The sequence below is a fragment of the Gopherus flavomarginatus genome, chromosome 5 (genome assembly GCF_025201925.1).
Source record: "Gopherus flavomarginatus isolate rGopFla2 chromosome 5, rGopFla2.mat.asm, whole genome shotgun sequence".
Lineage (NCBI taxonomy): Eukaryota > Metazoa > Chordata > Testudines > Testudinidae > Gopherus > Gopherus flavomarginatus.
This window is the reverse complement of record NC_066621.1, coordinates 110,230,533-110,252,429: the sequence shown is the minus strand read 5'-3', so window position 1 is coordinate 110,252,429 and position 21,897 is coordinate 110,230,533. Positions and strand designations below refer to the sequence as shown.

General features: G+C 39.5%; 2 protein-coding genes across 14 annotated transcripts in view; one reads left to right on the top strand and one right to left on the bottom strand.

The window, feature by feature from the left end:
* Positions 1–18,955, top strand: part of HECTD1 (HECT domain E3 ubiquitin protein ligase 1) — a 97,233-nt gene extending 78,278 nt beyond the window's left edge. For all 8 annotated transcript variants that reach the window (XM_050953819.1, XM_050953817.1, XM_050953821.1 and 5 more), the window contains 15 exons: positions 2,227–2,383; positions 3,217–3,439; positions 4,781–4,835; positions 5,086–5,268; positions 5,643–5,853; positions 5,930–6,015; positions 7,285–7,412; positions 10,456–10,657; positions 10,799–10,936; positions 11,921–12,528; positions 13,740–13,818; positions 13,926–14,019; positions 14,613–14,763; positions 16,251–16,395; positions 17,305–18,955. In XM_050953819.1, coding sequence (XP_050809776.1) covers positions 2,227–2,383; positions 3,217–3,439; positions 4,781–4,835; positions 5,086–5,268; positions 5,643–5,853; positions 5,930–6,015; positions 7,285–7,412; positions 10,456–10,657; positions 10,799–10,936; positions 11,921–12,528; positions 13,740–13,818; positions 13,926–14,019; positions 14,613–14,763; positions 16,251–16,395; positions 17,305–17,442 — 2,598 coding nt within the window. In that variant the 3' untranslated portion in view covers positions 17,443–18,955. The remainder of the gene's footprint in view (positions 1–2,226; positions 2,384–3,216; positions 3,440–4,780; positions 4,836–5,085; positions 5,269–5,642; positions 5,854–5,929; positions 6,016–7,284; positions 7,413–10,455; positions 10,658–10,798; positions 10,937–11,920; positions 12,529–13,739; positions 13,819–13,925; positions 14,020–14,612; positions 14,764–16,250; positions 16,396–17,304) is intronic.
* A 1,566-nt stretch (positions 18,956–20,521) lies between these two features.
* Positions 20,522–21,897, bottom strand: part of AP4S1 (adaptor related protein complex 4 subunit sigma 1) — a 36,989-nt gene continuing 35,613 nt past the window's right edge. For all 6 annotated transcript variants that reach the window (XM_050953998.1, XM_050953995.1, XM_050953992.1 and 3 more), the window contains one exon: positions 20,522–21,709. In XM_050953998.1, the coding sequence (XP_050809955.1) occupies positions 21,581–21,709 (129 nt within the window). In that variant the 3' untranslated portion in view covers positions 20,522–21,580. The remainder of the gene's footprint in view (positions 21,710–21,897) is intronic.

Below are 21,897 nucleotides of genomic sequence, written 5' to 3'. Positions count from 1 at the left end.
ATCACATCTTCTCAGATGTGTTGAACACCTAAAGATCACCTTGACTTCATTGGGATTCATGTGTGCTCACACTTCTGTAAATCTGGCCATTTAGATGCCAGATTTAGAAACCTAATTTTAGGAATCCAAGTTTCACAGCTTTGACCTTACTATTTTATCTTTCAGGGTTTCCTTAAACATTTCAGTTATTTCCATGGGAATTTGTGAACAACCTCCTGTGGCTAATTTAATGTGTAAATTGAAGTATTTTTAAATCCTAATTTTTGTTAGTGAATAAGAGATCCTGGTAAGGTTGTGCTTTCAGTGAAAACTTTGAAACTAGTTCTAAATATAGATCACTAAATGCTTTCCAATTAATTATTTTTAAGGCTAAAATTTAGTCATGGGTATTTTTAGTAAAAGTCATGGGCAATAAACAAAAATTCACCGCCTGCGACCTGTCCATGAGTTTTACTATAAATGCCCCTGACTTAATTTTAGCTGCAACTTGGGCCCCAGGACACTGCTGCTGTTCTGGGGCCATCCACTGGGGTATGGCTGGCCCTAGGGCTGGTGCAGATGTGGAAGTCATGGAGGTCCCGGAAAGTCATGGTAAGTATGACTTGTGTGACCTCTGTGACAGACTCTCAGGGCTTGTCTACATCAGAAAGTTGCAGCGCTGGTGAGGGAGTTACAGCGCTGCAACTTAGGAGGTGTACACATCTGCAGGGCACCACCAGCGCTGCAACTCCCTGTTTGCAGCGCTGGCCGTACTCCCGTTTTGTCTCGGGTGTAGAGGATCCAGCGCTGGTGATCCAGCGCTGGTAATCAAGTATAGTCACTTACCAGCGCTTTTCTTGACCTCCGTGGAATAAGCAGGTATCCCAGCATACCTGAGGAAGCCTCCGGTAATCAAGCTGGTCTCCTTCCCCGGCTTGCTCTCGCGTTCCCCGAACCCCGAGCAAGCAGGTCTCCTTCCCTGAGGTTTGCTGGGTGGTTCCGGGAACGCGAGAGCAAACCGGGAAAGGAGACCAGCTTCGCCGCGGTTTGCTCTCGCGTTCCGCGAACCACCCTGCAAACCGCAGGGAAGGAGACCTGCTTGCTCGGGGTTCGGGGAACGCGAGAGCAAGCCGGGGAAGGAGACCAGCTTGATTACCGGAGGCTTCCTCAGGTATGCTGGGATACCTGCTTATTCCACGGAGGTCAAGAAAAGCGCTGGTCTCCTTTCCCGGTTTGCTCTCGCGTTCCCCGAACCCGAGCAAGCAGGTCTCCTTCCCTGCGGTTTGCGGGGTGGTTCGCGGAACGCGAGAGCAAACCGCGGCGAAGCTGGTCTCCTTTCCCGGTTTGCTCTCGCGTTCCCCGAACCCGAGCAAGCAGGTCTCCTTCCCTGCGGTTTGCGGGGTGGTTCGCGGAACGCGAGAGCAAACCGCGGCGAAGCTGGTCTCCTTTCCCGGTTTGCTCTCGCGTTCCCCGAAACCCCTTGAAGCCGCCCAACAGCGCTGCAGTGTGGCCACATCTAACACCACTTGCAGCGCTGGTTGCTGTAAGTGTGGCCACTCTGCAGCGCTGGCCCTATACAGCTGTACAAATACAGCTGTAACAACCAGCGCTGCAAAATTTTAGATGTAGACATGGCCTCAGCCTTAATTATTTTCACTGTTGTCTTGTATTGATGAATAAAATTGTTGGGAGTGGAAGGGAGTGCATTTGTAGCTACAAATAGCTACAAACTAAGTCAATTTGTGAATAGTATCAGAGGGGTAGCCGTGCTAGTCTGTAAAAAGCAACAGAGAGTCCTGTGGCACCTTGTAGACTAACAGACGTACTGGAGCATAAGTTTCGTGGGTGAATACCCGCTTTGTCTGACGTCTGATGAAGTGGGTATTCACCCATGAAAGCTCATGCTCCAATACTTTTGTTAGTCTATAAGGTGCCACAGGACTTTTGTCAATCTGTGAATAGTATTCCTAATGTGTATTTAATAGTAGTATTTCCAGAATGTAGATCTCAAAGCACTTTACAAAAATGGGTAAGTATAGTTAACTCCCATTTTTCACTTGAAAAAAATGGAGGCTTTGACCTTGCTGAAGGTAACTTAAGAAGTTAGATCTTGGGAATAGAACCCCAGTACCTCCTTTCTAGTTCACTTTTAATTTTACCTTTTATATAACTTGCCTTATTTTGTAACTAGTCTTTTTTGTTTAGCTGTTGATCAAATGGTTTCTGTGTGGAATCTTGCTTCAACAGGAAGAAGAGGAGTATGAAACTAAAGGCGGACGCAGAAGAACGTGGGATGATGACTATGTATTGAAACGTCAGTTTTCTGCTTTGGTTCCTGCTTTTGACCCAAGACCTGGCCGTACTAATGTCCAACAGACAACTGATCTAGAAATCCCTCCACCAGGTATGTTGGAAGAACACTGAGGCTACGTCTACACTGCAGTTAGACACCCACGGCTGGCCCATGCCAGCTGGCTCGGGCTGCAGGGCTGTTGAATTACAGTGTAGACTTCCTGAGCTCTGGCAGCTGCCCACCTTGCAGGATCCCAGAGCCTGGGTTGCAGCCTGAGCCTGAAGTCTACTCTGCAATTAAACAGTCCCACAGTCCAAGCCTTGTTAGTCTCCATCAGCTGGCATGGGCCAGCCGCTGGTGTCTAATTTGCCCCGAGAGTGCTTGTTCACACTGTAAAAGCAAGTTACTGTAGTTCTTTTCCTTTCTATCTGTAGTGCCCAATAACTGGAAGAGAGTTGTGGCTTCAGCCTGCAAGGGGTGTACAATAAATTAGCCATCCTTAGTACAAACAAATTGAAAGGACCCAGTATAAGGGGTGATATTAAGGCTTGAAGGAGAAATTTAAGTGCATCTGGTAATTTAAAGGCAAGGATGTTGTCAGGTTCCTTGCAATCCTCTGCTACTGTGGGAGAACCTGATAGTGAAATTGAATGAAAGAAATAAAGTAAACTATTCTGCTTTCATTGTCAAAGCTGATAAATGCAAAAAGTAAACAAATAAGTAAATCTAGATTTCAGGGATTCCTTTAGCTGTTAGATACATCATCCTGTTTTTAATATAATTTTATCCTGACACAGTTCCTTTCAGATATAGACATTTAATATTAAATCAGTAAATGTTCTTATAAGAGCATATTATTATTAATGTTAAGTAGTATGTGTGGAGAGTACTTTTGTTTCATGAATTTCTTGTTAATTGTTTCTTAAATGATTTTACAAATACAGGTACACCCCACTCAGAACTCCTGGAAGAAGTTGAATGTATGCCATCACCTCGTTTAGCTCTGACCTTGAAAGTTACAGGTCTTGGTACAACTCGGGAAGTAGAGTTACCCCTAACAAATTTCCGATCTACAATCTTTTACTATGTACAGAAATTACTGCAGCTTTCCTGTAATGGCAATGTGAAATCTGATAAACTTAGACGTATTTGGGAGCCAACATACACGTAAGAGATTATAAATATATCAGTGCATCTACAATGGTTTTATTTGAGGATGACTGGCTAAAAAATTGCTGTAAAAATGCCTGTTAAGATTTGAGACTGCTTTTTTTCCTCACAAGAAGCAAAGAAACTGGTATCATATGCAACTAATAACTTGAGAGTGAGAAGAGGGATTTTGCAGCAATGTAGAGTGGATCTGAAGAGGATTGCTTCTGCCAGCTGCTCTTCTAAAAATGCAGTGTTGAAGGAGGTGCTGGGAAATAATCAGTGTCCATAATAAAACAAGGCTGCGATGGCCTGCTGGGGATATGACTCACTCCCTGGCCATACCCTGCTATATAGACTTTATGTAAAAGATCTAAACCTTTTTTATGTTCTGTTGCTTGTATTATAATTTTTTATATAAGTTATTTTATTGTGAATTCATTGTGGTTTTTGTAGTGCTTTGTAGAGTTTGGCATGGCTGATTTTGTATTTCTAATCTCAGTAATGAAATTAGCGTTCATTACAGTGGGGAGGTTTTCCATTCCATGAACTGTGAAACACAGTACACTATTATGTATTTTGGTTTTCTTCTGGGTCCCTATCCCAGTTATCTTTTCAGTAGTAGCGTATGTTTACTGATCCTTACCTTGTATCTAAGGAACTAACGGGTTTTTCTCTAAGAAGCCATTTCCAGTATTGTTCCTTGAGGGTATGTCTGTGCTTCAGTTAGGAGGTATGTTTGTAGCAGGTGTAGACGTTCCTGAGCTACCTTTGATCTAGTTAGCCTGATCTATTTTAGAAACCTTCAGTTATGTGCTTCAGGGTACATCTACACTGAATTCAGGAAGTGTGATTGCAAAATAGGTAGACATATCCGAGCTACCTTTTGATATAGCTAGATCAAAACTAGCTCAAGTAACAATAGTAGTGAAATCGTGGCAACACAAGAGGCTGCATGTGCTAGCGCCGCCCCCCCCCCCCCCATCCCGCCGCCCACAGTACAGATGTGAGCAGCTGCCAGGGCTTCACTGCTGTTGCTACTTGAGCTCACTTTGATCTAGCTACATCAGGATAGCTCGGATATGTCTACATATGTTTCAGTCACACCTCTCGACTGTAGTGTAGACATACCCTGAGCATGAGTTTAAGTGTTCTGCTGAGTTGGGACATCTCACACTTGTTACGTGGAAGAACTGCTGCTACTGCTCTTTCGCAACTTCCAACAAAACGATAAAGTATAACTGCAGAATGTAGAGGCTGTACTAAGATTCTGAGTGAATCAGGATAGCATTATTTAAATATCTTGTGCTATTCTGAAAAGCTGTTTAAAAACATTGACACTATTGTTTTCATGTTTAGAATCATGTACAGAGAAATGAAGGATTCTGATAAAGAGAAAGAGAGTGGAAAAATGGTAAGACTCATTTTGGTACTTTTGCTAATCCCTATATTGAGTGGCTGTTTAAACGATAATAAAACAAATCATTTCCTTTTGTGAAATGCAACATTTTTTTAAAAAGCACTAACATAGTTCTTGAATATTTAGAAGATTTGAGTGAAAACTTCTGTAAATGCATGTTCCTAAAGAAATTGTGTATAATGCATGTGAAATCTATAGGACTTTACAATCAGGAAAGACCAACATTTGGTGGTTCCTGTTGTAGGGTTGCTGGTCAATAGAGCATGTGGAACAGTACCTTGGCACTGATGAATTACCAAAGAATGACTTGATAACCTACCTGCAGAAGAATGCAGACTCAGCTTTCCTGCGTCACTGGAAATTAACCGGCACTAATAAAAGTATTAGGAAAAACAGAAATTGTTCTCAGCTCATAGCTGCATACAAGGTATATGTCCGCATCCAAACATTTTTTTTTTGGTTGGGAATGGCTGTGTGCTTCGTTTTGCAGCTTTGAAGGTTCTTGAGAAGGAGGGGTGTGAGATGTGACTACAAAATTGCTGTATGGTTCATGTGCCAGTATCAAGTTTAGTCTTTGCTGGCTCCATTTCCTTTATATGCCTTTTTGTCAAGAGCATTAATATTAAAAAGCGCTCAAATCATAGTCTGGACCATAGTACTGTTTGTACTTTTAAAAGTTTTAATTCTCTAAAAGGCTAAACACAGTAACCCATTCTTGTTTGTAAAGTGATTAATTTACTTTGATACACAGTTGTAAAAATACTAGTCTCTATATTTTCATTCTAATAACCCTTTTTACAGGATTTTTGTGAGCATGGATCCAAGTCTGGATTGAGCCAGGGAGCCATTTCCACTCTTCAGAACTCTGACATTCTTAGTTTGGCAAGAGAACAACCTCAGGCCAAAGCTGGTAGTGGGCAGAATTCCTGTGGAGTGGAAGATGTTTTACAGTTACTCCGTATTCTGTATATAGTTGCAAGTGACCCTTACTCAACACGAACTTCTCAAGAAGGTTTGTAAGTAGCGTAACATGGTTTATTCAGCACTTTACCAAAAACAAAATAAACAAGTTCTGTTCATATTTTCAGAAGGAGATGAGCAGCTTCAGTTTAATTTTCCACCAGATGAATTCACAAGCAAAAAAATCACTACAAAAATTCTGCAACAGATTGAGGTAAACATAATATTAATGCTATAATTTTAAGACTGTTTATATTCTTGATTACTTTGGTTGTATGAAATTTTAATTGCTGATTTGATCATTTAGACTTCTGGATTCTTTTGACCTTATTTGTCACATAGGTAACCTTATTTCCCTATTTTTAAAATCATTACTTTTTTTTTAAAGCAATACAGTCTAACCAATCCAGATATAAAATATGATGGAAAAAGAGGAATTTAATAATATTAAGATTGCACAAATGTTATGCCCTCCAGCCCATGAAAAATAAATCAGCTGAGCCTACTAAAATGGAAAAATCAGTCAATTTATTAAAAAAAAAAAAACAACCCCAAAACGAGGAGTAGTTGTGGCTCCTTAGAGACTAACAAATTTATTTGGGATTTAAGGTGGGCTGTTATCAGCAGGAGAAAACAAACTTTTGTAATGATAATCAGGATGGCCTATTTCAAACATCTGACAAGAAGACAATAGCTTGCATTGGTGTAACTGAGGAAAGGATCTGGCCTTCAGTATCTGTATTACTGATATTGAGAGCTAGAAAGAACTTGATATTTAGATCAGGCTGAGCTTGCAAGACTGGCACTTAAAAAATCCATCTTTTTATATGTAAACTGATCAAATTTGAGATGAAGTTGCTGATGCACAATAAAAATGAAACTTGAAGATATGCTATTTTTAAAGTGGAACCACATTTTATATCTAATAATTCTGACATTCCTGATTCTTAAAAATTCTTCAGTTCCTCCACTCATTTTTTGTGTGTCCCCTTTAAGATCAATAAAAATTTCTTCAATTTTTTTCCCAGATAGCTAGGTAATGGCTTCAGGTTCTATAAATGAGTTGCCTGAAGTCTTCAGATTTTTCTTTCAAATTTTTCGTGATCCTGTGTAGGACATCCAGGTGCTTACATTATCTTTGCTCTGCTTAATCGTTCCTGCAATATTAATGAGCAGATCAGGAGAGACTATATTCTCAGGGGAAAAAAACGTTGGTCCTTGGTACTTCTCTCCCATCTCTTGTTCCAGTGGTTCATTATGTTTCTTAGTGGCTGACTTGCCTTCAGGCACCTTACATCCCACTCAGACAGAGTCCTTGAAACTTCATCAGCCTTTTCATTCACTGATTTTAAAAAATGATTTTTACCCCAGCAGGTGTAAAAAGTCGGTTCAGAGTAAACCTTGTTCTCTGTGCATCTGTCGATCATGTTGTTTGACAACCTGACCCTGTATTTTAAACAGTTATTTCTATGTTAAATTACAGGAACCATTGGCACTAGCAAGTGGCGCTTTGCCAGATTGGTGTGAACAGTTAACTAGCAAGTGTCCATTCTTAATACCATTTGAAACTAGACAGCTGTATTTCACTTGCACAGCATTTGGAGCATCAAGGTAAGAGACGTGATCATATCAGAATGAATGTTTTCCGAGATGTCTTGATTGTTTGTTTAGGTTTTATAGTTCACTGTAAAACTTTTCTTTGACTTCCCTTAGCATGAAAAATTGTAGGAGTGTTTTTCTTTCCCTATTTAAGGAGTTTTTAAAATAAACTTCTTTACTAAGAAAAGGGAAAAATCTGTGAATGTTTTAAATAAGATTTTTTTGATAACTTGCCGCTTTTTATTTATGCACTGTGCCAAGGGGCTCTGGAGTGGATGGTCTTCCTGTGGTTTGATGTTCCATAGGAAACTTGATGTAGATCCTCAGCATGTCAGTTTAATTTGCATGTGTGCTGTAGCTGGCAGGTAATGCTATAACAGCTGATGATTTTGTTGGGTCTCAAATCAAATAGTTTATTACATGTTTTAATTTCAGCACAGACCACATTGGTAAGCATAGTTGTGAGAGAGTATAGACCAGGGGCGGGCAAACTTTTTGGCCTGAGGGCCACATCGGGTTTCCAAAATTGTGTGGAGGGCCAGTCAGGGGAGGCTGTGCCTCCCCAAGCAGCCAGGCGTAGCCCTACTCCTGCTCCCTATCTGCGCCACTACCCCCACCACCCTTCTCGCCCCCTGAGGGGCCCCCCCCGGACTCCTGCCCCATCCAACCCACCCCTCACTGCCCCCCGCCACCCCATCCAACCCCTCTTCTCATTCCTGACTGCCTCCAGAACCCGTGCCCCTGACTGCCCCCTGCTGCCCAATCCCCTCCCTTCTCCTTCCTGACTACCTTCCTGGGACCCCTGCCCCATCCAACTACCCCTTCTCCCTGAGCACCCCCAGAACCCTTGCACTGACTGCCTTCTGCTGTCCCATCCAACCCCCCTTCTCCTTCCTGACTGCCCCCCCAGACCTCTGTTCCCATTCAACCCCCCTGTTCCCTGGCCTCTGACCGCCCTGATCCCTATCCACACCCTCACTCCCTGACCACTCTCACTGCCTGGGTCCTGGCCACCGGTCCGGGGGGCTCTGCATTTTAATTTAATTTTAAATAAAGCTACTTCAACATTTTTAAAAACCTACTTAACTAAAATATTGTTGTATGTAAAGTAATCTATTAGACTTCTAGAAAGAGATCTTCTAAAAACGTTAAAATGTATTACTGGCATGCGAAACCTTTAGTTAGAGTGAGTAAATGAAGACTCGGCACACCACTTCGGAAAGGTTGCCGACTCCTTCCCTAGCATTTCCTATACTGAGCACAAGAAAGAGGAAAAGGAGACTTTGGTCCCTTATATCAGTTTTTGTTTATATGTAAACCAAATATTTTTGTTCTGTAACATGCTGACAGTAATCTTTCAGAGAAGTAGAGGCTTGACATTTTCTCTGCCTGATGAAAATAGTTCCTTTTTTTTCTAGCTCCACATTGCCATGAAATCTCAGTTTAAAATCTTGGCATTTTTATAGACTGGTATATAGCAGTGATACGCAAACTGAGGCTTGCGAGCCGCAAGTGGCATTTTAATGTGTCTCCTGCAGCTCTTTGCAGCACATGATATTTAAACACTGTGATTTAATTATTAACCAGTCAGGCTGTTTTTACTATATTATTAACCAATTGTAGTTGATAAAATAATATTTGATCAGTCATTTTGCTGTGAGAATAATGCCTATATTTATCTATAAAATATAAAAATAGTGAATGAAACAATGAATTCACACTACTGTGGCTCTTTTGGGTAATGCTGATCACTAATTTGGCTTATGAATCACGGAGGTCTGTATCACTGCTATATAGAAAAGCTGAATCATGAACATCCTAGGCCTTGGGCAGGTATAGTTTGAAGGGAGAAGGAGGAAACAGTTCTCTCTTCAAGTGGTAATTGAAGTTGCTCAGGGATTTGGAATATTGAAATAACTCCTTGTTAGATAGATAAGTAGGTTTGTGATAAATTGCACTGGTTTGAGAAACTGAAACTGCTCAAGTATGTGAAACACATCACATGGCTGTTATCTCCGCATTTATGTGCATGTGTTTATAATGCATATAATACAAGATAAATGTTTTACAGTGTTCTTTACATATAAAAGGCATCCTCCAGAGCATATTCTTGCAATTTATTTTTAATACTTTGTAAAACTTTCAACTTACAGAGGCTCTCAAAGCACTTAAAAAAAAATTAAACCTCTCGGTAGCCCTGTGGGATATATAGATTTATATAAAAATATATTAAGTGACTTGCCTACAGTTGAAGCGCAGCCAAGTGTGTAGATTAGGGAGTAGTTTGTTGTTGATGATGATGACAGAGAGTATGAGAGAATTAAAAACAATGCCTTTTGGATAGGTGGTGGTGGTAATAATTGCAGGTGTTCTGGTTTAACTGGTAAGGGCTTAAAAAACTTAACAGGGAGACCTTCCCTGTGAAATTCTAACAGTTTAAGGAAATTATGACTAAAATCACTTGATTTTTTTTTCTATCCTTTACACTGTTATGTTTTTACTTTTTCTTCTCTTAACTACATGTGTGAATGACAGTGTTTCAATCTTACTTATGCATTTTCTGGCTTGTCTGTTTGGGTTATGTAACATATAATACTCATCTTTATGACCAGTATAATGTATTCCTATTTCACAGACATAATGCAAGTTTTAATTTAATAAGTGTCTGCTTCAAGAACTTCAGATATAAAGCACTACTGTAAATGCAAAGCATTATTTCTTTTTATTCACTCTCACTGCAGTAAGTAGGAGTTACGCGCTCGGGTCAGTGTTGTGTTATGTTTTGCTATATTGTTCATTTAACACCAGAAGTTGAGAGTGCTGTATTATGTTAATGCAAAATGAATTATCTGAATTTATAAAACAACAAGAGGTGTGTATCTAAGCATTCTAGGTGCCTCTGAAAATGTTTAGAAATGCAACAAATCAATACCGCACATAGTGTTTAGGGCTTAACAGCATGTCTTGCACATCTGTTTATCTCAGGGTTCCCATGAAAGAAATATGTTAGTAACTTAAAATTTTAAGAAATAGTTGTATTTTTTTCGGTTACCAGAGCAATCGTATGGCTACAGAACAGACGTGAGGCCACTGTTGAACGGACAAGGACCACAAGTACAGTGCGACGGGATGATCCAGGAGAATTCAGAGTTGGACGCCTAAAACATGAGAGAGTGAAAGTTCCACGAGGTGAATCCCTGATGGAATGGGCTGAAAATATCATGCAGATTCATGCAGACCGAAAGTCTGTTCTAGAGGTAAAACATGTCTCCCTAGCAGAGTAGTTTTAAAACACTTTTATGGAAGGCAGCTATGAGTGATATAGTTAGCTGACGAACATTGAGTCTTTTCTTTTTCTACTATTTCTTTTCATTCTTAACTTCCATTGTTTATTTCAGGTGGAGTTTTTAGGAGAAGAAGGAACAGGCCTGGGGCCCACATTGGAGTTCTATGCACTGGTGGCAGCAGAATTCCAGAGGACAGAACTGGGAACGTGGCTTTGTGATGACGATTTTCCAGATGATGAATCACGTCAGGTATGGATCATTTGTACTTGTGGTTGTTCAGAGAAAAACAAATATTATATGGTAATAAAAGTAGCTCGCTGGTACTCTCACCAGCTGTTGAAAGTCTTGAATCCATGTATTTTAGGCAAGCCTGGTAATACCACTTATTATCAAAGCTGCCTGACACTTCACATGATGACAGTACTCTGTTTTGGGGTTTGTTTTTTTTGTTGCTAATAACTATGCCAAACTTTAACCATATAGGCTGAAATTTTCTATGCCAGGGGTCTACCTTGGATTGAATTTTTTTGGAAGATTTCAGCTAAAATGGCTCCGCTGTTTCAGAGAACAAGATTAAGGAAAAATACATTTGTCCATGTTAAGAAATTCTCAGCATTGTTGATGAAAAACTCTAGCCCCTTCATTCTGGCATTTTCTAACTATTGAGTGCTTGACTTTCATACTTTTATCTTTTAATGTAGGGTGGTGTGTGTGTGTGGTTGATGATCTGAGCTGAGCGAACATAGGATTCAGGTTGCTCTTCTACTTTTACTACACCTCTACCCCAATATAACAGAACTCGATATAATATGAATTTGGATATAACGTGATAAAGCAGCGCTCCGGGAGGGCAGGGCTGCACACTCCGGCGGATCAAAACAAGTCCGATATAACATGGTTTCACCTATAATGCAGTAAGATTTTTTTGGCTCCTGAGGACAGAGTTATGTCAGGGTAGAGGTGTATATTTGGATTACTGCGTATTAACAGATACCACAACAACAATATTGAGTGTTAAATCTACATTTGAACTAAAATGAAAACTGCAATTGTATTGGACTTGGAAGTATTTTACATTTGAATAGACCACTTCTACAAATTTGTTAAACTGAAGGATGTTTATAAATGTTTTTCTTCTGAGAAGGTAAATAATAGACTAATATGAACATAGTGTCTATATTTAAACTCATCTTGCACAAAGCTACTGTTTCCCCCTTTTTTCCTTAAATCCAGGTTGATATTGGAGGTGGATTAAAACCCCCTGGATACTATGTACAGAGATCATGTGGACTTTTCACAGCACCATTCCCACAGGATAGTGATGAACTTGAAAGAATAACCAAACTCTTTCATTTCCTTGGCATTTTCTTGGCTAAATGCATTCAGGATAACAGACTGGTGGATTTGCCTATTTCTAAACCTTTCTTTAAACTCATGTGTATGGGTGACATTAAAAGTAATATGAGTAAATTGATCTATGAATCACGGGGTGATAGAGACTTGCACTGCACTGAAAGCCAGTCGGAGGCTTCTACAGAGGAGGGACATGATTCACTGTCAGTAGGAAGTTTTGAAGAAGACTCCAAGTCAGAATTTATCCTTGATCCACCGAAACCTAAACCCCCTGCTTGGTTTAATGGAATTTTAACATGGGAGGACTTTGAATTAGTAAACCCACATAGAGCCAGATTTTTAAAAGATATTAAAGACCTTGCAGTTAAAAGACGTCAAATTTTAAGTAACAAAGGTCTTTCAGAAGACGAAAAGAACACAAAACTACAGGAATTAATGCTGAAGAACCCATCAGGTTCCGGGCCTCGGCTTAGCATAGAGGATTTAGGGTAAGAGATTTTGTTTTATATTTATACATACATTTATTCATACAGTTCTGCTTAGTGGAATTACTAATATCCATATGTACATTCATCAAATAAAAATTTCAGTTTCATTTCTGAAGACTACAGTGATATATTTATTTAAAAGTAGTGGTGCTATCCCAAGTTTTCTGGCAAAACCCAGGTTGGTTAATTACATTCTGCATCCTTAAAATTCTTGCATAGTGGCAGCTTGAAAATGTTTTTTCATTCCCATATTAAGTGATTGCTGGGCACCATGTATTGTTTGCCATGTGGACCTTCAGAGTAGTCTGCATTTCATTGTTGGATGGAATCATAACTTTGTTCTGATACAGTTTATGAAGCCCTTTACTTAGAAAATAAAATAGTAAATATTCTGTTTCTTCTCAAGCATATTTATGATGTATTTTAGAAACATCCTTTACATGGCATTAACTGGAAATAACGTTTTTTTGTTGTTGTTTAAAAACTTTAAACCCAGTATATGCTGTTTATATTTATTTTTTTTTTCTTTTGGAACCCAGACTCCATTGGGTTTACACTGATTCTCTGTGATTACAAATTAGTGTGGCAGCTGTGTGTGTGAAAGCAGAGTCCACAACAGTGACAAAACGAGTCTGGAGATCTGTAGAATTTGTCTGTATTATCAGTCCATTAAGGTTTCAGCCCTGCTACAGGCGTGACACTGCACTGTCACATATTCCCACTGACTTCAGAGATGTTGCATGAGTACAAAGGGGTCCATTCAGGCTGAGCCTGTTGCAGGATCAAGGCCTAAATGTCTAGTAACTTCAGTGGCTTTATGCTACTGCTGATATTATCCCTGGAAATATTGAGAATGTTTGTTTGTTCCTGTTGGTATGATTTTAAACTTAAAAGTTGACCTACTAAAAAGGTTTCAAAATTGAATTATAAAGATACTTTATGTTTAACTGTTTGAAATGTTAGACACTTGTCAAAGTGGACTCTGTGTAAATGCACAAGTCCATTAGAAAACAATCTATTTTTATTATGTAGTCCATTGCATTGCTTTCTAATATGGTGTCAGCATTCACATTCTTACGTAAAATGTTCCACAAGCTGTTTTCGTGGTAGTAAGATGAGATGCTATCCTTTTTTAGATAACAAATCTAATGTTTGCTGCAAAAGCAGTCACTGATTTGAATAATCTATTAAAACCCATCCTTATTTTGCAGTCTGAATTTCCAGTTCTGCCCATCATCCAGAGTATATGGTTTTACAGCGGTGGATCTCAAGCCAAATGGTGAAGATGAGGTTAGAAAACAAACCCCCTTACGGGATTTTAACAGTATGCCATCTCAGCAATCATGTTTAATGCAACATTAACTCTTTTTTTTATATCGTGTATATTTTCTTTATAGATGGTAACTATTGATAATGCAGAGGAGTATGTGGAGTTAATATTTGACTTCTGCATGCAGACTGGCATACAGAAACAGATGGATGCATTTAAAGGTAATTTTAACCATAGCAGATTATGTGCACATTTAGCTGGACACATTGGCACTCAGGATCTCCTGATTTAATGTAGTGGTATAGAATGTCACGCAAAATCATGGTTTTAAAAACAAACTGCATATGGTAGAAAAATAATTATGGTTCCTAACCACTACTAATGTTAATATATGTAGAAAATGGAAATACTGACACATTTTAAACTCACTGATATTTAGTATTGTGGTGCATGCTATTGCTCGCAAATAGTTATATACCCACAAATCCTAATTCTAAACCAAGCACCAAGTGGTTTAAAAGAATAGATGATTTACTCAGTTTAACCCAAACACTCGTTTTAAAAAAATAAAAATGCGAGTTAAGGCATAGCAAATAGTTGATGCAGACAGGCTGACTATAGTGTTGACCAGTAAAACTCCTGCCATTACTAACATTTTGCTTTAAGTGTAGTAATCCTGTTTCTTTATTTGACTTAGCGAAAACCATAGTTTAAAAATTAGTTCTAGTTTAATGATTAAAATGTTTAAAAGCTGAAATTATTTTGGATGCATTCTTGTGACTATATTTTTTTACTTGTATCTTTATAAATTAAGATGGTTTCAATCGAGTCTTCCCAATGGAGAAGCTGAGTTCCTTCAGCTATGAGGAAGTTCAGATGATTCTTTGTGGAAATCAGTCACCATCTTGGGCAGCTGAGGATATCATCAACTACACAGAACCTAAACTTGGCTACACACGAGATAGGTGCCTATTAGTCTAACCTTGTTTTTAACATCACTTAAGAAATATGTGTAATGATAACATTCATATATTCCTTACATGAAGATTCTAAATTGGAGGGACTGCCGATAAGCGTGAAGACCATGTGGAACAAATGCGTGGCAGTGGATGTAATCTGTGTTTCTCCAATAAATAGTCTTAATTCTGGATGAGGAGTTTGAGGAGATTGGGGGAAGGGGTGGTGAAAAAACAGAAGAATGAGATTGACATTCAAAGGAGTAGGTTAATAGAACCCCCATGTTAGCTTCTTGCCACAGAAATTTTTAGAGATAACATTAATTCGGTTTTATTTTTTACTTTCATGGTGTTTAAATTGTAATTCATTTGGGGATTGTCCTGGAATCAATTTTTATTTCTATTAAGGAAGGCTGCTAGAAAGAACCCATACAGTTTTGTGAGCTCCCACAGCGGGTTTTGCAGCAGTAGAATACAAATTAATTTTTCTTAAGTGTATTGGTGTTATAGTACTGAAGATGCTGTGTAGCTTGGGTCTTGTGTGTACCCATTCTGTTTGCAAGTATGAGGACCTTGCTAGCATATGCTGGCTGATGCAGTGCTAATGCATTGTCAGGATGCAGTTCATTAACTCTGTCATTGATATAAAGGAGGTGGGAGTGTCTCTTTGTTTGTGGGGAACCAGGGTTTAAAACAGTGGTGTCTGTAGGGAATCATGGGGGAGAAGTTTTAGGCTGAGGCTTATGTTTTAATAGTTGTTTGAGTTACCAATTAAGTGAAAACACAGGAAGTGGGTATGTTTGAACACCAAAGGTTGAATTCTCAGTTACACAAATTCCCCTTTGCACCGCTCTGGTGGCGTGAAATGATTTTAAAGGGGCCTTCGTGTAACTGAGACGAGGCCCAGTATGTGTGGATTCTGTTAAGAGCAGGCTTGGAACTCTACCTAAATACGAGTTCACACACTAGGAATAAATGGAGATCTGTTAATTCCATTTCCAGTAGTAACAATGGGAATTGATATGTCCCCCTGTAGGTTTTGCCATGTAACATCTGGCAAAGAAATTTTTAAAAATACCATTTTCATCTTTTTCTTTCTTATAAAGGCTTCCTTCTTAATTCAGTACAGGTCTGTTGCATCTTACACGCATTTAACATGCGCGATTTCAGCTTTACGCGGTTGGCAAAAAAGAAAAGGAGAAAAATAACAACTTTAGTACTGTACCTGTAGTGCGAGTGATTCCGCCTGCCATTCAATTCAATGTAATTTTGACTTTACATGGTTTTCGCTTTACACACTCACCACGGAACGGAACCCTCGTGTGAGATGAGACTCGCCTGTAATGAACTGGCACGAATATTTTAAACAAACAGTTGCCCTTTAAGTTTGCGTAAAGACATTGGTTTTAATGTTTCAAGTTACAAAATTCTCTCTCCTTCATCACAAACATTTTGTTGATGTTCATATATTACTAATTTTTTTTTTTTTTTTTTAGTCCTGGCTTCCTTCGATTTGTGAGAGTTTTGTGTGGCATGTCTTCGGATGAAAGAAAAGCATTTCTCCAGTTCACTACTGGCTGTTCAACACTCCCACCAGGAGGACTGGCTAACCTACACCCCCGGCTCACTGTTGTGCGCAAGGTATAGGCTCTTCAGGGTACCTCTCAACTTAAGCTTTTTGCTTACAAAAAATCTACATCTGCCACATAAATAAATGTTAATCTTATAGTTCCTCATCAACTCTCTCACTATTTTCTGTTAGCCTTTCAGTGCCAGACTCCACTCCAGCTCTTCTCTGGCTTTGCACTCTCGTATATATTCTCATAAAAAGGAACTGAGGAAGGGTGTATGTAAACTAAGTACACTTCAATCTCTCCTAGCCTTTTTCTGGTTGATACATCCATCCTCTGGCATCTCACTGTTTTATGTAGGAAGTAGAACTGGGTGGGAAGCAGTTTTCCCGTCTTGTGAAAATTTTTAGAGATTTCAAAATTTTTCCCTTTGTACATTGGGGCAAAACTGAAACCTTTTGAAATTTTTCATCAGAATTGAGAGAGAGACTGAGCATGCGCGCCATCCCAGAATATCCAGTAGCCCAGTGAGTAAGGAAATCACCTGATATGTGTGGGACACTCAGGTTCAAGTCCTTGCTCTTGCCGGATTTAAAGTAGGAACTTGAACCTGGATTTCCCACATCCCAGATGTGTACTCTAATCACTGGGCTATTTGGTATTCTGGGGTGGGTTCCTCTCTCTCTCTCTCTCTCTCTCTCTCTCTCTCTCTGGGTTTGACTACACATTTCTGGACGTGGGAAAACCTTTCTGAAGAGTTACGCTGAAACTGATACGTTTCTGCAAAAAGTTTCAATTGTGACAATTTGGAATTTGTCAAAAACAACAGGAATCTGTGAAAAAAATTCCCAGCCTACTCTAGCATGAAGTAGATTGTAAATTCAGCAGAGGAAAAAGGACCTATGTATTTTTATCATATATGTATAATACAATAAACTATAGCAGTACATAAATAATGTTAATTCTTCCCTATTCTCAGGTTGATGCTACAGATGCAAGTTATCCATCTGTGAATACCTGTGTGCATTATCTTAAGTTGCCTGAGTATTCCTCTGAGGAGATTATGAGGGAGCGCCTGCTAGCTGCTACTATGGAAAAAGGCTTTCATCTCAATTGAATTGCTCTGTGCAACATGGGACATGAGAAACTGTTTGATATTAGTGAAGCCTCTTGTGTTTGTGTGCAGAAAATATGATCTCCACGCTGTGCTCTGATGAGACTTACCTTTTTTCCACCTGTGAGGCTTTAGGAATACGTGGAAAAAGTTTGTTAGCTGCTAATGACAAAACAAATCCCTGTAACTACACAGCCAGCAAGTAAATGGCACAGAACACTGTGTGATGCTTCAAGGGCTTGCACGACTGGAAATTAAGGTGGTTCTCTCTGACTGTTCCAAAGAGCAGATCTTCGGATTTTCAGTGTTCACGGATATAAATTTCTAAGTGTATTTGTGTAAAGTTTGTCATTTAATACCTTGTACACTACAGTTGCCATCACTGATCCGTTTTGCTGGCTTTAAACTAACTGGTCAAAAACTTGCTTCCTTAAATCTTAGTTAATGGGCATCACAGCTTTTTCTTTCTCTTTTGTTAATGGTGCCTGCACTATTGGAGTATACTAGTGTTGTTTTTTCTTTTTCTTTTTTGGGGGGAGGGGGTTGGTTTGTTTTTTGCATATAATCATGCATAACTTTTTTTTTCCTTTCAACTGGGAATATATTTTGATTTCTTAAATGCCCTGCTATAAAGATCAAATCCTTAAGTGTGTTTGTGCAGCTCAACAATAAAGCTATTAAAAAAAACAAAACACTGGTTTCTGGTGCAAGGCACACTTAAAGCAAGTTTTACTTTTGGTTGTACTTTCCTTGTATATTATAAACATTTATTTAACTTGTTGCAGTTTGAAATTTAAAAAAATTTCCCATGTGTATGCTCAACAATAATCATTAAAATGTTTGCAGCGTATAAAATTGCCTCTGACGATTTCTCTCATAGTCCTCAAATATGAGTACATAGACTAGATACCTTTGTTTTGATTTGGTCAAATGTAAGTGTTCTGAAAGCATTACTTTTGAAGAAATTTGGTTTATTTTTCTAAGTTTAAGAAAAATAGAAATTGGGGCATAAGAGCAAGTAAGTGACCTGTTCATTAGCTTGTTTGTTGGCTAAGCCAGGGCGTTCAGAGTTTTGCAATGTAGCTTTCTGAGAACTAGCTTGGCAGATACCTGTAGTGCTGCAGTGTCTTTGGCAGGGGCGGCTCTAGGTATTTTGCCACCCCAAGCACGGGAGGCAGGCTGCCTTCGGCGGCACGCCTGTGGGAGGTCCCCTGTCCCGCGGATTCGGCGGCACGCCTGTGGGAGGTCCGCCAAAGCTGTGGGACCAGCGGACCCTCCGCAGGCATGCCACCGAAGGCAACCTGCCTGCTGCCCTCGCGACCGGCAGATCGCCGCCTTCTCCTCCCCCCTTCCCCCCGCAACTTGCCGCCCCAAGCACGCACTTGCCATGCTGGTGCCTGGAGCCGCCCCAGGTCTTCGGTGTTTTTCAGACATGATATGAATGATACTAAGTTTGCATATTGTACCAGAGTGAATGACTGTACCCCACAACATTTGATTAAAGCTTTTTGAGGGAGCAATGGCTGTCTTGATTGAACCATGTATTGTAATGTTTTTGTGGTGGTCAGTGACTGCTTATAAAGATGAAGTAAATAAGAGGTTATTACACTTTTACCAGAAGTGTCTTGAAACAATCAAAAGCTTATAACAAAAATCCGTATTTCTCGGTCCCCTCCATGTAGCAGTCTTCAGCATGGGGTGTTTCCGAACTCCGGGTCAACTGCAGACAGACCAGATCTGTGCTCTGAGCCTGGGCTTGGGACTGCCTCTCAAAAAGAACTTCCCAGAATTCTAGGCCTCCAACCAGCACACATGCAGACTCTAGGGCTCCCTTTTGGAAGAGCTTTCACAGGATTTTTAAGAGGCGTGTTTTTTGTTTTGGGTTTTTTGTTTTTTTTTTTTTTTACTGTTTCCTCTTTGGCTTAGAGGGCTTCTTCCTCAAAACTAAGGAGGAGTTTTTGTGGCACCTTAGAGACTAACAAGTGTATTACCAAGTGTGAGGTCAGTCTAATGAGACATTCATTTAACAGCAGGATACCAAGGGAGGAAAAATAACTTTTGAAGTGGTAATGAGTGTCCCATTTCAGGCAGTTGACAAGAAGGTGTGAGTAACAGTGGGGGGAAATTAGTGTTGGGGAAATTAGGTTTAGGTTTTGTAATGACCCAACCACTCCCAGTCTTTATTCAGGCCTAATCTGATGGTGTCCAGTTTGGAAATTAACTCCAGTTCTGCAGTCAGGTCCAGAAAGACAATGTTTTGAAGAACAACCCCTCTCCATCCCCTGCCTTTCCTCTCAGAAATGGCAGACGGACAGCAGACCACAGGAACCCAGCTCCTAGTCAGCATGTGGGCAAGTTTCATGCCAAGATGGTTGAGCAGGCCCCACTGGTGTATTGAGGCAGTTCAGCAGGCCTCCTGGAAGCTCCTTTCACCAAGTCCAGGGCAAAAATCAGTGGCATGGAGACAGGAGTAAGTAAGGAGTAAGGGTCAGATTGCTTGACAGGGGGGGTGCTAGAATGAAAATTCTATGCAGCTGATTGTACTTTTACTGTAACCAAATGGATGTCTGATGTAAGAACCAATGGGACCTATCTTAAGTATGATATCTAAAAGGGAATGAAGATGGACAGTTTAAATATGGAGATTTTCCCCTCTCAGTACCAGTCTGAACCTAGTTTACAGTAGCAGGTGATTAGAAAATGAAAGTAATTACCAATTGACAGTTCTTTAGTTACTTTTGTGAAAGATGACAGACAGTTATCCATGTCACAGTAGTTCACTTAAAGACCAGTCATTGAGCTCTCTTCTACTGCTCCTAAAGATTTTTAGATTAGTTTGAATACATTTGGTCAGTATTAGGAAATTTACAAACCTGAGGTACCTCTTCTGTAGATTTTACTCAAGACTTGGACAAGCAGTGAATATACTGTGAAAAATATCTAATGGTATGCTGAGGGCTGGAGGATGAAAAGCTGTGGTGATTGTGATCCCACTACTAACAATTTTGTGGGCTCCCCCAGCTGGCAGTTGTGAAAGAATACTGATATTGCAAACAAGAAACTGACGGGTAAGTGGAAAAAATACCATAGTGAAAAGGAGAACCTTTATTTTCAAGTTTATAAGCAAAATACTAAAACAGTACACTAAGAAAATTAAACTACTAAAGTAGCAACTTCCTTTTGAGTATGATGAACAATTAACCTTTGTTTTATCATTCTGATTCTTTTATTAACAGAATTAAGTGTCCAAATCGTTAATTTACAACTTCCGTAGTATCCAGTAACCTTTATTACAGCCATCACTATAGTATTTGCATGAACACAAACTTGACACTCTGTTCTATACAAAACCATATAAGATAAACCTGTCCTTGTGAAGACTGGACCTAGTAGAAGATTGGACATATCGGTACAGAAGTTAGAGCTTAAGATCCATACTTATGGAAACAACTTGGAATTATACTAATATTTTCTAACTCATCTTCTCCATCCCGATAGCCACCTTTTTTTCTTTTTTTGGAAAGAAAGAGGTGAGGCCTGGTCCATACCTAAAACTTAAGCTGACCTAGCTACATCACTCAGGGCTGTGAAAAATATCATACCCTGTGCAATATAGTTAAGTCTAAACTCCACTGTAGACACAACTAGGTCCCGCCTCTCAAGTAGGTGGATTTACTACTGCAGCTGAAAAACCCTTTCTTTTGCTGTAGTAAATGTCTGCAGTACAACAGCGTAGCTACAGCTGTGCTGCTGTAGCACATGTAATATAATGCATAGTCACAGACATACAAGGCTTCAGGAATATTGTTCCCCTAACAGAATTACAAACACTAAAACAAAATGGTTACTTTTTAGACAGACAAGTGCTGTCTCAACTGACATTTGCCTCATTGAAAAAGTTCCTGTTGGTTCCTCCCCCTCCCAATTTTCACCTTTACGTTGGCATGGCATATTTTTTTTCTAGAATTGGAGGAGAAAGGAAGAGGGAATATGCATTAGATTTCTTTGCTTCAATATGTTCCAGCCAGTTGAAAATACTGCAAGATTTCACCTTAGGAAGTCTCAGAAAAGAGCTGTAGGGATTTTCGTGGGGTTTTCAGAATACTTTATAAAATACATTCCTCAGTAGGCTTGTTTCTTTCTAGCTTTCTGCCATTTTGTCAAGAACAAATAGAGGTGCAAGAATTCTATTCTTGTTGGTTTCCACGATGCAGCCATTTAACACCATTTCATCCAAAATTATATGCACTCTATCCAAGTTGAACATTATCTAGGAACATTTCAAGTTAAGTAATTTTTATTTACAAGTATTGAACAGTGTATAGACTTATTCAGAAGGAAATCTTATCTGCCTTTGTCCTAAGCATTTCATGTTCTCAACCCTCTTCTCCGATTAAAACTTACAAGTGTGGGTATTTGTAAATTTGCACTTTGAGATTAGGTTAAATTTATTTTAGT